Below are 15,876 nucleotides of genomic sequence, written 5' to 3'. Positions count from 1 at the left end.
GCGCGGGTTTCCCGTGGGGGTTCCCAGGCGGCGGGCAGCCGCTGACACTGGGATTGGCAGCAGCGGCTGCTCTGGGCAGGTTTCCAAGGGTGGATCCGTACCACAGCAAAAGCATTTTCCTTTTGCGGCAGTATCACAAGAGGATTGTACCAAAACTCTGTCAGGATTTATGTTTGGGTTTTTAATGTATTACTGTTTAAACGAGAATCCTGCAAAAGCATGTAGGGTCTTTTGAGGGGCTAGGTGGAGAGGTTTATCCCAACCTAAGAGAAAGCAGCCTCCAGGACCCTGATTCTGTATCAGCAGGCTTTGAAAAAAAAGGAGAGGGAGCTCCAGACATCTCGGGACTGAATGCCATGTAAAACCAAGCCCCAGAAGAGCATGGGTGGGGTTTTTCACCAGCTGCAGGTGCTCCCTGCCTGCACAGAAAATGCTGGATGGGCTTTATCTGTTTGCATTTTAAAATTCAAGCCTGGATGAGGTTGTCCCAGGGGCAGCAATTCTGCCTACAGCCATGCTCCTGGGAGAGCCAAGCACTGCCTTGCTCTGTTAGTTTAACCATTCTCTCCCTGGAATGGGGGTGAGCAGGGTGCAGGAGTCCAAATGACAGAGACACCGATGGACCTGAACCAGTAAATGCTTCTGGCTGGAAGCCCAGAGCGAAGACCTCCAGTGAGCTATGTCCGTTGCCATGGGATGGTGCATCAGGCAGGGCTGAAGCTGCTGCTGTGGCTTTGGGGACTTGAGGTTGCCAAAAAGGGCTGGCTGCAGGCTGCTCCCAGCCCAGCCTGGACAGAGCGAGATGGGTGTGAATGGCAACACTGAAGCTTAAGGCTGGGACAGGGCAACGTCCCCAGTCAATGGGGAGAGGTTGGTGACATCCACACGGAGTTGTTTGGCTCTTTTTGCTCTTCAGCTTTTCCAGCCAGCGGCTAATTTCTCTACAAGGTCTTGCTTCTTCCCTGAGTTCCCTCCGTGCTGCCACAGGAATAATCCCATGGGACGTGTCTGTAACAGGCAAGGTAATGCGACAGTAGCATGATTGTTGGCTTTCAGTCCCTAAATGAGACCTCTCCAGCAGAGAGTAATTACCCTGGATGCAGCCACTTGACGAGCTCCGCTGTCCGACTTGGAACAGAGCCAGCGTCTCTCCAGATACGGCAACGTTGCCTTGCATCTTGGCAGTGAATCTTCAGAGACATCTCTTGTTCTTTCTTTGTAGGCTTGTAAATCCTTGAGGTTTGAGAGAAATTAGATTTTTTTTTTTTCAACCCTTCCTTTCTGTACTTCTGGGACAGTCCCACGGGAGGGGAGCACCTGTGGCAGGCGTCAGCACCTGGTGCTGGCAAGGCTGCATAGTCCATCTCCTTTGCCTTGTGCTAGCTGGAAGATGGCTTAGGAACTGGAGAGCAGATAGGATACTGAGTCCACAGGGGATTTCCACTGATCTGGGTTGACAAAATGCTTTTCAAAGGGGCTTGGCTTGAAAATGACACAGCAGCCATACTCCTTCAAGGCATCTCCAGATAGCTCCTTCCGTGCTGCCTTTCCAGAGTCACTGTGTCCTGCTTGCACCTTCATGCTCTGGTTCCCCTGAGCTCCCTCTTCTCTAACAGATGCAATTTCACTCCCTTCTCCAAGTTCCCCAGGACAAGCAGAGCTATGTTGTCCTAAGCTCAAAGGGCAGCACATGCCTGAGGGAGAGCGATGATTGCTGAACACCTCTAGTTAATGGGCTTGAGTTCATTAATTATTAGGGATAACCCAGACCTAGGTTTTGCAGACATTCAGCTTTAATCAGCTTTGTCCCCTGCGTGTAGCCAGGTACAGCAGCAGCCGCCAGTGGCTTGGGGAGACACAGCCTTGGGGGACACCTGCCCTGCCCCAAACCTTATGTGAGCTGAGCACGCTGCTTTGCAGTCCAGCCCACAATGCTTCTCCAGCAGGCAGACCCTTTCAAAGTCCATGGTCTAAAAAGTGCATTCCTGGACTTTGTTAATGCAACTGCTTCAGAGCTGATCTTGCACAGCCTGCACTCACCAGCCTGTCTTAGGGGAAGGTGAGAGACCCAGGTTTCTGTAGTTGGGCCAGAAGAGGAAGGACTGGGAGAGAAATCATGACCCAAGAGCGACTGTGGCAGGTCCTAGATCCGTCATGGGGAGACCCTCGCGTTCTCTCAGCTCTGCTCTGCAGCTCAGCTGCAGCCGTGGGGCTACTGAAATGGCTGGAACGTAGGCAGATCCAGCAGAAGATGGAGGAAGCGAGAAGGACACGGGATCTGGCCCTGGAGCGAATGGAGAAGGCAGCTCGCTGGTTTAAGCAAGAGGTTGTGTGTGGGAGGAAGGGATTGTATTCTGCTTAACCAAAGAAGTGGGGGAGTGCTGATAAATCCTTTGAATGGTGGTTAGGGCAACTGGAACATCACCAATTTTTTTGAGTGTCACCACCCTCCATTACCACAAAAGAAATCTCCCGTGAAGACAGCATAAAGGAAATATTTCTTAACACAGACCTGTTGAGGGAATCCTGGTAATGAAAGATGGATCAGAGTTTGGGGCCCTCTGAATCAGATTGCCACCCCAGACCTCCCTAAGCCCTTTTCTCCTCCTCTGTCCCTATTGCCAACCTTCTCCTCTCCCATCCTTCTCACCTCTGCCTCTCCATAGGTACCTGTCTGCCCCATCACCCTCAAAGTATGGGGCGGGGGGGCTTCACATCCCTCCAACATCTGCACATCCGTGACCACAAGCCACTTCTTCCTGCCCATGCCTAGGTAAAGAAGCACCTGGATTTCAGGAGGTCAGGTCCTTGGATTCAGAATTTGTCTTAAACCCGTAATAAATACCTACCGCTGATCTTTTCTCAGGGGGGAAGGTTGCAAACAGCCCACACACTTTTTTTTTTTCCCCATGTTAATGATAAATTTTGTAAAACTTTAGCTGGTTGAATTGTTATTCAACACGTTGCCTGTGAATTAGAAGGGGGGTGAAGACCTACGGGAGAATAAACGAGACAGGTCAAACCTCTCTAACAGGTTCATGCAACAATCCAGTCAGGAGGCAGTTTTCTGCCTGTTTTGGTTTTGTTTTTATCAACTAAGACTCCGCAAATTCCCCGTCAGCAAATTCCCTACTCCAGCTCATGCAGCGCTATGTGGGAGGTCTGCATTTCTATAGGCAATGTCTCCCAGAAATCCTCCATTCAAGGTCATTGCTGGACAGATGTTAGAATTAAGTATTTGCAGCCCCAATGCCGGCTTTTTCTGTCATTTTCTTCCCTCTGCACCCAATTTTCCACCCTCTGCAGAACCCAGGCACCCAGACTGCACATATCCTCTCGCTGACGATGGTGGAGCTGGTGGAGAAGCTGAAGGAGGGGTCCCTGTCCCCAGAAAGTGTCCTCTACTCCTATATTGGCAAAGTGAGTGATGCCTACAGCGTGAGAGAGGTGCTGCAGGGCTTTTCTGCAGTGGGGGGTTCAAATTAAAAACCAGCTTGTTTGCTGAGAGAACGGGCAATGCTAAGGATTACCATGTGTTGATACGGTGATGTCTGAAGGGTGGCTTTAAGGACAAATAAGTAGGACGGAGATCCAGAGCAGAAAATTATACCAGCAAGAAACATCTAAAATTTATAGGTAGGGTCTGAATAATGAATGCTGGAGGTTTGAGGAGCTTGAATTTTCAGCTTGAAAACTCAATTGAAATACTGTTTCCTTCCTTCCATCCGTTCATCTGTCTTGTTGTTCTTCTCTTTTCTGGAGAGGCTTTGGAGGTGACTCGGGAGGTGAACTGTGTGATAGACTTCATTCATGGCTGTGAGGATCAGCTCCAGAAACTGAAGAAGCAGAAGGAGAAGGGGCTGCTCTATGGCATTCCCATCAGCATCAAGGACCACATTAACTGCAAGGTACATCCCTAATTCTCATTGCCCCTTGGCCTGGGTTGGGGAATAAGCCAGGATGTCCCATTCTCATCAGGACTGGCTAAGAGAGATCTGGACGAAATATTGTGGGACTTGCAAAAATGCCTTTCTTCTGATGAAAATTTTGCTTTCTGCAGAAATTTCTAACCTGCTCTTACCTGGTTTTCCCTGAGGTAGTTGGGTCTTGTTCTACCTGCAAGAAAAGTTAGGTGGGAACTTTGTCGCAGGAGGCATCATGACTGGTGTCAGTTATTGTCACAGCTCCAAGCAGCATCTTTCCTGGTACCTAAAGAGTTTTGCTTTCCGTCCCCAAGGGTCACATCTCCTCTGGAGGGATGGTGAAGTTTCTGGGCCAAGTGAAGGAAGAAGACAGTGTCATCGTCCAGGTTTTAAAGAGCCAGGGGGCAATCCCCTTTGTGAAAACCAACATCCCGCAGACAATGATAAAGTAATCTTGTGTTCGCCTTCATGAAAATGCTATGACATGGGACTCTTGCTGTCTGAGAGGGTGGGCCCACATACACAAGCTCCCACCTTTGTTCAAGCTAATCGTGCACACTGAGTTAATTGCCTCCTCATTTTAATCTGAAATTATTTCTCTTACATTTGATGCCTCTTCTTAAATTCAGCTGTCGCAACAAATCTCCTTCATGCTGATTCTACCTGCTGGGTTTAATTCCTGCACAGACGCTCTGTGCCCTGTATTTGTGGTTTGCAGAGACAGAAGGACCTCATTCACCTGCTGATTATCTTCTCCCCAGCTATGATTGCAGTAACCTGATCTTTGGCCAGACGCTGAACCCTCTCAACCACCAGAAGAGCCCCGGGGGATCCTCCGGAGGGGAAGGAGCTCTGATCGCAGGAGGAGGCTCCATCCTGGGCATCGGCTCGGATGTAGCTGGCAGCATCCGCCTGCCCTCCAGCTTCTGCGGGCTCTGCGGGCTCAAACCCACAGGCAGCAGGATCAGGTACATCCCAACATCTGTCCTCTTTCTCCTCCCACCGTGGAGGCTGCAAAATGTCCCCCACAGCCCATAAGACTTTGCGGTAGTGTCTGTGGTTTCCTCCAGGTTGCAGTTAGCAACTCTACCCTGCCTGTTTCATTGTCAGCTAGGGCTAATGGCTCTGTTAATGATACGTGGTGGTCTCCATCCGTAAGCAAAGACTTGCTCAACTTTTAATAGCCCTGGCCAGGATGCCTAAAGCAAACGCTACAAGGTTATCTCCTTTTCAGATGTTTTCCTGCACTTCCTTTGCTTCTAAGTGTTCTCTGTTTATCAGACATTGTGCGTTCACAGATGAAGGATTCGATGCACCAGGGAAAGGAGGTGATAAAGACTGTCTCTAGCCCCTAGCAGCTCAAAGCCCAGGGAAGTCTTCCTAGCCTAGAAAGTGTCAAGTCTTTTTGGGACATTTTGCCCTCTTGGCTGTTGACTGGGTGTCTGGGGACAAATGGAAAGTCAGCATGGTGACTTGCCTTACGGCAAGAGCTGCTGCTAACCTGCTTCTCCCGTTTTGTTCGTAGCAAATTGGGCGTGGTTTCTCCTATCATAGGAATGAATTCGGGTAAGTCCACCCAGATGATGTGTTACTACTGTCAGACCTTTGCTTCTTACATCTCCTGTTGCTGAAATGCCAGCAAATGTGCTTGCTCAATGATGTGTCTCATGGCCGTTAGAGCAGGGTCTGCTTTGTGCTGTTACCGTTTTTGCACCATTTATTCTGTTCTGGATGTTGGTGAGCTGTCATGGATAGAGTGACACACTTCACTCGTAACACAGAAGTAGCAATGTGTTTACTGATGTAAATCAGTGATTTAGCTAAGTTTGTTAGCAAATGTGACAGGGATTTAACAAAGTTTGATGGCAAAATACACTTGATTATTTAGTGTGTAGAGGACAAGGTCAGACAAAACTGTCAGGGAGACCCTCCCATTGAGTCCCAAGGTTCAGAAAGGGCCCCTTTGCTTTCTAAACTGCTTAGAGAGGAATCTAGATGCGACTGGATCCAATCCTAGTCCCAAAGCTGGTCAGCGGTCTAAAGTATTATGCGTGTGCAATCAACCCTTTATACCGCTTTGCTAAGATTTCAAAGTTTCAGCATGCTTATTCCCAGTTCACTTACTGAGTATCTGACATGGTAAGGGCTTTGCCTTCAGGCCCTGGGGCCATCCTCTCTTGATGGAGTAAGATGATGACTTATAGCCATTTTTGCATACCAGCCATATTTCAGTTGGCGCATGCTCAACTACCTTTCAGCTGCTGAGCAAGATTTATAGCCCTTAACCGTTGTGTTGTTATCTGTCTTAAACCAGATGTGGCCATCATGACCACCACTGGTGGGTATTTCTTTAAGGAGAAACAAAGGGGAACACACCACCACACAGGTGTTAGGCTGGATCAGAGCAGAATGAAATCAATACCCGTTCACGCAATGCAATGCATACGTAGCAGTGAGAAATGTGAGTTGTGCATCCCAAAGGCCTGGGATGTTTCGCTGGAGATGCTTCCAGGAGGTAATGCTGGCTTACTGACAGGAGGGCTGCAGTCCTTGCTCCTCTTGAGCCGACCTTGTGCTTGCAGAAGCCTTGCCCAGAAGGTCAGCCTCAGTAGGTTGCCTCTGCTGTCTCAGACTTATGGATTGTCCTTGAGGGACCTCCTTCCTCACTTCTTGCACATCATGCTTATTCCCTATTTCTCTTCCTTGGTCTGGTTGAAAGTCTTGCATGCTGGGCTCCTGCTAGTAACTATGAGACAGCACCAGCCCATCTACCGGCACTTGACAGGGCCTTTGTGCTTGCAGTGACAGGAATGCTGGGGCCGATGGCGAGAGATGTGGACAGCCTGGCCCTCTGCATGAAGGCGCTGCTCTGCCAGGAGATGTTCCGGCTGGACCCCACTGTGCCCCCGCTCCCGTTTGATGAGGAGGTAAGGCTCAGGAGCCAATCCCATGTCTTCATTTGCCCAGCAACAAAATGTGTTCTCGGGAGATTCCTGTCTGGTTTCACATCTCAAGATATTGAAAGACCCAGGGAAGGAAGTGTCCTTCTGAGCAGTGTGAGCAACCACAAGAAGCAGACACACATCAGGGTTGGCAGGCCCCTGTTGGCTTGCCCTGATAAAACTTTCTGGATGCTGACCCCTTTCCTTTCCCAGCAATGTCCAGAACAAACTTGCTGGCTCCATCCTGGCCCAATCCCTAAAGGATCTGATTTCTCCTGATCAGATGAATTAATCCCTCACACCTTTAATTAAAGAGCACCCTATTTAATAGTCACAGACCTGAGAAATCATTGCCCTTTGCCGTTAGCTCTGTGCTTCTACCATCTGATGGTGGCCCTAGCATACTAGGCTCTTTCAGTTGTCCCTGACACCCAGACAATACAGACCAGTTGCTTACTCTAGAAGAACAGCCCCTAAACTCTGTAGCCAGGCATGTAGTCTGTACAGGTGCTATCACACCTGCTGTCTCAAAGCAGGAGGACCACACCAAGAACCACTGCTGCAGACTGATGTTCTGGACAATACTGTTTTCCACCAGCCCTATTGCTCCCATCATTACTCCAACCCTGGAGACCTCAGTTGCTGCCTCCCTGAGCCCTGGGAATGGTCCAGTCTTCTAGGTCTCACGTGTGCAACTGAAGGCTACTCTTCTCACAGGTTTACACCAGTTCAAAACCACTTCGGATTGGATATTATGAAGAAGATGGCTACTTCCAGCCCTCACCCAGCATGAAACGGGCCATCCAGCAGACCAGAAAGCTCCTTGAGGATGCAGGGCATACGGTGGGTTTTCATGCCAGGAGCTACTATCCTGCTCCTTACAGAGTTTGGACAAATTGCTTCCTATCTCTGTTTTTGCTGCTCATAAAAGAGGGACCATCCCTCCCTGCTGCAAGGATTGCAAAGAGGAATGCAAATGCAACAGTTTGTTTCCCAAACTGAAGTGATCTTGTTTATATTACTGTCCTAGCAGACATGCGAGTCGTCTTCAGTTATCTCTAAGTCATGCCTTTTCTCAAGTACTGTTTTGTGTTTGGTGTTCCCATAAATATCAAACATACAACAGTTTCCATGATCCCTCAGCTGTTAAACACAGTTTATGGATTTCCTGGATGGTAAGTGCGAAGGGAGTTGCAGCAGCTGAACCCTCAGGGACCTCTTCTAGCTTAAATTATTCTGTTCCACCAATGGGGTTTTCTGAATTGGGTGTTTCGAAGCCTCTAAGAATTCTTCTCTAACATGTGGGAGAGTGGAGCCTGTGCTGGATCACAATATGTGTTAATGCCTTGGGGACAGGAAAGGACAGTGGGCAGATGCTGCTCACCCAGGTCCCATTGAAAATGAGGTCTTGCTGTCATACAGCAGCAAGGAGAGCCTAAACTTCCCACTCACCTCACTAGGGAGGCAGGGAGGTTCACAGAATAAATCATTCGTCTCTGCTACCTCTTGAACAAAGATGGTTTTCTTGCAGCTTGTTCCCTTTGCGCCACCCAAGATTGACTACATGGTCGATGAGCTGTTCACCAGAGGGATTTTCTCAGATGGTGCTGCTCACCTGGTGGACTGCTTGTGAGTAAAAACCCTATTTCAGTGTGGGCCATCAGACTTGGCACCATATAGCCAGTGGTTGCATCCAGAGTGTTTATATTTTTGCGGGTGCAAACTGAATAATGGGCTGCATAGGTGCAATTTCTGGAAGGATGAATTTTTCAGGAGCAGCAGCTCGTTCACAAGAGCAGTTCACACACAGGGATAATGCAGTAGAGTGATAAGGGACCACATGTCAGCAGTGGTGTGGCTACTGCTTTTCTGTGTGTGATTAGGAAACATCACACATTACAGAACTTCCTACAGAGGTGTGGTGGGTTAGCCCTGGCTAGCCCAAACACCCACCCAGCTGCTCACTCACTTCATGCCCAGGGTTGTATGTGGTCCCACTGCTGCAAAGCACTCCAGAGCCTCTATGGCACTGACAACATGGGCAGTAAAATACTTATTTCTCTGTGAGTTTGGCAGTGAGCATTTACACTTGAGTATCTAAACCCTGCACAAGCATCTCTTGTTCAGTGTTTCAGATTGAAATGAGCTATTTTACCTTCTAGCAGCTTCCCTCTAAGACAAACCCTGCTTTGGAAATGCTATTGCTGTGCTTTGGCACAGATGGCACATTTCTTCACTTAGAGGGTGGTGAGACACTGGAGCAGGTTGCCCGGAGAAGTTGTGGATCCCTCATTCCTAGTTCAAGGCCAGACTGAATGAGACTTTGAGCAACCTGGTCTAGTGGGAGGTGTCCCTGTCCAGGGCAAGGGGGTTGGAACCAGATGATCTTTAAGGTCCCTTCCAACCCAAACCATTCTGTGATTGTATGGCTTGTCTTGACTTTTTACTCTCTGCCCTTCCAGCAAAGGAGACATTGTGGATCCCAACCTGAAATCTCAGTTCAATACTTACAGGCTTCCTACTCTGGTGAAACGGATCTTGGCTATCATTTTGAAACCCATAGTAAGTGTGTGAACGTGTCCCATCTGTGTTAGAGGAAACCTATAAGGTGGGGAAGTTTTTGTGTGCAGGGAGGTAGGCTGCGCCTCTCTGGGAGTGCTTTGCCGCTTCACGATGAGCATAGCGAAATACACTTAAATACATTTAGTCCATAAACCCAGGCTGAACTTATTCAATGGGTCTGTGACAGCCTTTTTTGAGAGTTTTGCATGGAGATGTTGAAATACAATCCGTTCTCAGGAGCCCATGAGCCATATAGCTCAACCAGTGATGGGCTCCAAGGAAACGGGTATCACTACCAAGGATCTGAAGAGCATCCTCACATCCAGGACATGCTCTCCAGGGCTAGCAGTGTGGCCTTATTGGTACATGTTGTGATTAAATGTATAAATTAACATGGGAGTAAAATCACTACACTGGAAACCACACCTCTTCTTCAGAGCCACTTCTGCTAGGACAAGAAGTGTGCCCAAAATTCAGTCGTGTGGTAGCCAGCTATTTCAGCTGCACTGTTCTTGACTAATCTCAAGTTCTTCTCTTCTCCCAAAGTACCCACGAATTGCTCGGGATCTCAGCGCTCTCTGTGGAGTGGGGTAAGACACACTGAAGTAGCTCTAGAAAGGGGATACACATGGATGTGTCAGCCAGTTCAGGCAGGTAGATGCCAGCTCACTGTGCAAAGCCCTGTCACAGAGCTGTGCAGCACGGGCTGAGCCACATGAATATGTGCTGCCTCAGCACCACCTGGGCTTGGCACAGGGTTACCCAGGGCTATGCAGCCAGAGACGATTTTAAGAGCTTAAGGATCCTCATCAGGACAGGGCTAGAATGTCTCCATGGAGATCAGCACAGAGAGATACGGGCTACTTTCCCCATCAGGTGGATTCTGGTGCCGAGGGCATCATGTGCCAAGTTAATGCAGAGGTCTCTGCGTGCAGGTGTGGCGTGAGGTACCTGCTCCTCCAAGAGAAACAGAGGTACACCAAGCTGGGAGTGCGTCAATTTAGAAGACTGCCATGATCTTTGCCCAGGTGCCCGAGCACCTAGACATGGTGGCATGCTCTTAACATAAGCTCTTTTGATGTACCTGTAAGCATGTGTGAACTCAGTTGAACCAGCTGGGTGATCCTATAGCTTGTTCCCAGAAGGGTCATGGGGTTTACATAAAAAAGTGCATTTTGTTAATTGTTTTCTTTTGCCACAGACCCAAAGCTGATTTAGTTCTGCCACCTTTCTAGGTCTGCCAAAAACCTCTGGGACCAGCATGGAGCAGTGGCGGTAATGTGATATTTTTATTTTTTCTCCCCCTTACTAAATATAGTGAGAGATCTCTGAAGTTTATTAGCAAGTGCTTTGAGCTCTGTGATGGATTTGGAGTTGGAAATGGAGATGTGGAGGGAAAAAATATCCTTTGCCCTGCATTTTCTAAGCAGAAATAGCATAAGAGCAGCCACTACAGATGAGGCTTCATTTTTGTCTTCTTTCCATCTGATACGAATACTTCGTTTCAAATGTTAGGTGCTATTGTTGCTAGTTAAGAGCATGCTTGAGCTACCAGGCAGAGACCTTGGGAGTCAAAAATTGTGGTTGTGAACTCTGGCTTAGTTGGATTTTGTGTGAACTCATTTGGGATCACAAACATAGGACAGCACATGGTTCTCCAGGACAACAGAGTCCTGTGCTGCCCACGAACTGATCAGGTTCCTCTTTAAAAGCACTCGAGTTTTATGCTTGCAGTTTGTTGGGTGTTTTGTTTGGTTTTTTTTTTTTAATTGGGCAGTGCTTCTCCTCGCTGCTTTGACGGTTGGAAACCTTCATATTTCCTATGCTGTTTATTCTCTTTCAGTTTATCCCTGTCTTATTCCTGTCCCTGAGCTGAAATAGCACCACTCCTCGCTGGTATTTTCCACTGCCTTCCTCGTTCTTGATCTATTTATAGAGAGCAATTGTATCCCCTTTCAGCTGGTGTTTTGCAAGGCTGAAGGAGGTGAGCTGTTTCGGTGTCCTCCCACAAGGCAGGATCTGTGTTCCCTGGGTCACCCTCCCCGAGAAGAAACGTGTCCCCAGCCTGCACCACGCAGGCTCCATCTATGGACATAAATGCTCCCTTGCAGCAGACCTGACAGATTATAGGGCAGAAGGAAAAAAATTCCTCAAACCTTCCTGGTCACTGGGCTGATGGGGATGTTTGGAAGAAAAAGAGTTTGAGTTTGGATTTTTTTTACGTGAAACCAGATTCCTCCCCCCTAAAAAGAAACAAAAAAACCCCCACAAAACCAAAAGAACAACAGCAATAAAAACCACACAACCAAAAAGAAAACTCTCAAAAATTTTATAAGCCTCGGAGATATTTTGGACCATTTTTCTTCAGTGAAACCATCTTCGCATTTTTTCATCTACTGCAAATGAGAACTGAATCAAACCTTTTGGCTAGCAGTGAGCTTTTCTGTCGGGAAAAAAACCAATCAGGTTAGCTACACTGACTGTATTTCCTGGAAACCCATCTCATTTGCTGAACTTCCAACAGGAAGGATCTCAGACTGCAGATGGAAATTGAAGTCAGACTTAAAAAAAGAGCCTTGTGCCTGGGGCTTTTGTGAGATGGCCCTTGTACAGGAAACTTGGAGTGAAAGAGCTGAGCAGAACAGGGGTTGGACCGTGGGACAAATGTGTCCCTGTAACCAGAATATGGCTGCAGAAGCTGTCACACTGTGGTCCATCCCTGTCTATTTGCTGAGACAAAGTGGAACAGTGCTCTGAGGATGGAGTCATTCACTGCCTGATGTTTAGCGAAGCTGTGGTAACCACACTGCAATTTTTTCTTAGATCTACAATACCAACCTGAAGCTGTGCCTCCTGCATTGTTGGGGGAAGACCTCAGGCTTGCCTAGCTGTCTCTTGCTGCTTCTCTTTCCTACCTGTATCCTGATGCAGAGTGAAAGAAGTTTTTGTGAAAATATTTTGAATTCGTGTCTTCTAGATTCTTCTACCAAAATAAGCAAAACTTTTAGGAAATCTGACTTTTTAGCCAGCTAGACATAATTCTTCAAACTATTGTTGATCTTTCAGTAAAATTCAAAGACAAAACTATTCATAGGAAAGGCTGGGTTAATACCTGAAGAAATCAACTCTGAAATGTCCACCTAGCATGAATGTCTGAGCAGCACATGGTATTCTTGCAGGAAACCTAATGGTGGAAGAACAAAATCCATTGGCTCTTTCAAAGCACAGCTCAGATTTTGCTTGATTTTTCAGTTGTAGCCAGGAAGGGTTTTTTTAACTCCTTTTCCTATGCTGTAGACATTGATATGCCACTGCTGTCCAACAGACATTGTTTATCAACTCCTCTGTCTTTTCTTCTAGGTTTACCGCACTGAATTCATTGCCAAATGGAGGAAGCTAAGGCTGGATGTGATGCTTTGTCCTGCGCTGGGGCCAGCTTTTAACCACGGCTACGCGGGAAAGCTCTTTGGTAATCTCCATTGCGGTGTCTCTGGATGGTGTTTGTGCGCAGAGCTGGAGAAAGATATTTTGGTCTCTTGGACGTTCCCTGAGCCATGTGCGGTGCTTGGTCTTCCCTCTGGGTTAGGAAGCAAATAAGAGGTCTCCTCTGGGTGGGTCTTCTCATGCCCCTCTCTCATCTGAGCTGCAGGTGTTTGGATTATTATGGGTCAGCAATTAGTGGCACATTTGTCCCAGTCATTCATGAGTGAGTTTCCCCTGCGTCGTCTGTCCTGTAGAAAGCTCAAGAGCTGCTCTTGCAACACAGAGTGGCTGTGAGGATAGTTGTCAGAGCGGTGGTAGACTTCAGTATAAGGCAAGGCTCTTCTGCATATGGCTATCTTGCATTTCCCAAGACTCTGCAAATAGCTGAAAGGCTCGTTGCCCATGGCTTGCAGAAAAAGGCAACTTTTTATAGCTTCCACCAAACAGTCAGGGTCCTCCATCTCTCTAGCAACGGTCCTTTGGGATCCAAAATCCCCAAGATGGTGTTACAGAACTGGACATCTGGATTACCTTGAAAAGATAACTGGGATTTCTGTCTGGGGTGTGGAAGACATAGATGAAGACTCTGAATCAGGTTAAATACTCATATCTGTCTCTCCCAGAGCAGATCTAAGCTCCGCCTGACTGACAGGTGAAGGCATGGGTCTGTCTCTGGTCTCAGAAGCCATGTGTCCCTCAAACCTCTCCATCAAAAGTCTCTTTGAAAGCAGCATGTTTTCATGGTCTCTTCAGATGCAGCAAGTCTGATCTACAATTCCTGCAACCCCAATTATCATCTGAAAGTCACTGGTGACCCAGCACACTAATTTTTGCATGTTCTGTGTGATCTTTTCCAGCTGCGACCTCCTATACCAACCTGTACAATGTCTTAAACTTCCCTGCTGGGGTGGTGCCGGTCAGCACAGTCACGAGAGCTGATGAAGAAGAACTGAAGCGTTACCGAGGGTACTACAGAGACCCTTGGGATAAGAGGCTGAAAGAGGTCAGTGGGGAAAGAGCTTAAGTCTTAGCAGAAAGTTATGACTGATATGACTCTGGCATGTTTTCCCAAGGTTTCTCTACATCTCCTGATGAGAATGGGAGCTTGTTTAGTAATGCAGTTTGCATACAGCGTGTTACTGCCCCACATGCGGTGCAGCTAGGCTGGTGTGCATCAGCCCGACAACCGTCCCCTAACATGTTTTTCTTTTGTCTTCTCTTTCTTTAGTATGAAAAGACAGAGTTCTCTTGTGTGCCTCTTCAGGTGCTCTGACTCAGCATGGTGCTTCATTTTTGCAGGCTGTGGAAGGAGCCGTGGGGCTGCCGGTGGCCGTCCAATGTGTGGCTCTGCCATGGCAGGAGGAGCTGTGCCTTCGCTTCATGAAGGAGGTGGAGACGCTTGCTCGTGGTGCAAAGAGAAATATGTAATTTCTGGAGACCTACCTTCACTATGATGACTTTTCATTCCCTGCCCTTCACTCCAGCCACCTTCTAGCTGATGCACAAAGCAAAGTAGATAGCAACCTGTACCGCTGTTTCAATGAACTGGCAATAAATGCTGTATAAAAATAGTCAGCAAAAATCTCATCCCTGTCCAGATTGTCCTTCCTTGTTAAACTGAGTCAAAAAGAAAAAAAAAAAGAGAGAAGGAATGAGAGTTAATGCTGGACCAGAGAAGTCTAATAACTATAGTGCAATGATGCCTTTTGCATTATACAAGACTGAAAAGCTGTCTACTCCAGTATTTTACTTCTGGGCAAGAGCAGATGTTTGTGGGAGAGTATAACCTGGCAAAGGCACGATTCCGTCTCTGTCTGTGCCATTGGTTGGCTAAGAGACTTTATGGCAAAGGCTAGCAGCCAATACAGGTCTCTTTCATGACCTTGTTGGGCCCCTTCCTGAAATCATTTACTCTTGATCTCCACGCTGTCGTGCAGCAGTGGGCTCTGCAGCTTGACTGTGCCGTGAGTAGTGGGAAGCCTGATTTTCTTTGTTTAAGTATAAGCTCTGAGAAATGGTGACTGGTCTGTCTTCGCTCCTGTTCCTCATTGTTTCTTCCAGTTGGCTGCTTGGATTTATTTTTTTTTATCACCTGCAAGCACTTGAGGGAAACCCGAGTTTAAGCATTTCTGCACCTACATTTAGAGCATTCACAGTTTGGTGCTTCCTGTCTGTTGAGCTCAGGTGCTGAAACTCAAGGAGGCACATAACTTTAGGTTTGCAGGAGAGTTCTTCCTCCAGACCCATCCTGGGCTGGCAAGAGGATGGCAGCTCCTGCCCACACCCCCAACGCCGTGCCACTGTCTTTCAAACCTTTCCGTGGGTCCTTCACCGTAAGCTCTTGGCTCAGGCTGTGCTGCCCTCCAAGACTGTTCGGTCCCATGTGTTGCCTGATCTAGTTGAGAGGCGTCCCTGCCCGTGGCAGGGAGGTTGGATTAAATGATCTCTGAGGTCCCTTCCAGCCTAGGCCTTTCTATGATTCTATGACCTGCACTGGGTGTTTGCAGAGTGCTTGTCCAGCCACCTGGCACTGAACAAAGCTCAGTCTCAGAGAATTAGACAGAAACACAACTTTGTTTCCACTCGTTTCTCTCGTCTCCAGCATGTTATCTTGGCTGTGGCCTTTTCTTTTTTTGATCATTTTTCCTCCTTACTGCTGATTTTCATAAGAATTTAGATCTGATCATCTCAACACATGTTTCATTTTGTGGCCAGATAAATAACGATCAAGGTTGAGTCATCTGACAATGCAGCTTTTCTTCTTTTTTTTTTAGTTTTGCTTTATTTTGCAGGGTTTTTTCTTTAGTTTGCAGGTTAGACTTTGTATAGTCACCAACATCAGGAGCCAATAAAACTCTCTAGAAGAACTGATATCGGCAGAACGTGAGTTCTGAGGACAGGTCAGTTGACCTCTTACAGTGTCCAAAGCAAACATTGCTCTCTGGCATCACAGAAAGTGGCAGAGG

The 15,876-nt window shown here is 47.6% G+C and overlaps 1 protein-coding gene across 1 annotated transcript; it reads left to right on the top strand.

Annotated features, from left to right (window-relative positions):
* Positions 1-2,116: 2,116 nt before the first annotated feature.
* On the top strand, positions 2,117-14,433 carry LOC104278524 (vitamin D3 hydroxylase-associated protein). Its single transcript, XM_009875529.1, has 15 exons — positions 2,117-2,326; positions 3,307-3,420; positions 3,765-3,908; positions 4,238-4,371; positions 4,685-4,891; positions 5,449-5,489; positions 6,726-6,850; positions 7,583-7,708; positions 8,397-8,494; positions 9,328-9,427; positions 9,974-10,017; positions 10,663-10,702; positions 12,788-12,896; positions 13,768-13,913; positions 14,210-14,433. Exons 1-15 carry the CDS (start codon positions 2,117-2,119, stop codon positions 14,336-14,338), a joined length of 1,767 nt encoding a protein of 588 aa, XP_009873831.1. The 3' UTR covers positions 14,339-14,433.
* Positions 14,434-15,876: the final 1,443 nt, after the last annotated feature.

This window comes from Apaloderma vittatum, unplaced genomic scaffold (assembly GCF_000703405.1).
Source record: "Apaloderma vittatum isolate BGI_N311 unplaced genomic scaffold, ASM70340v1 scaffold11378, whole genome shotgun sequence".
Lineage (NCBI taxonomy): Eukaryota > Metazoa > Chordata > Aves > Trogoniformes > Trogonidae > Apaloderma > Apaloderma vittatum.
Note: the sequence above shows the minus strand (reverse complement) of the source record. Positions and strands in the feature narration are given on the sequence as shown.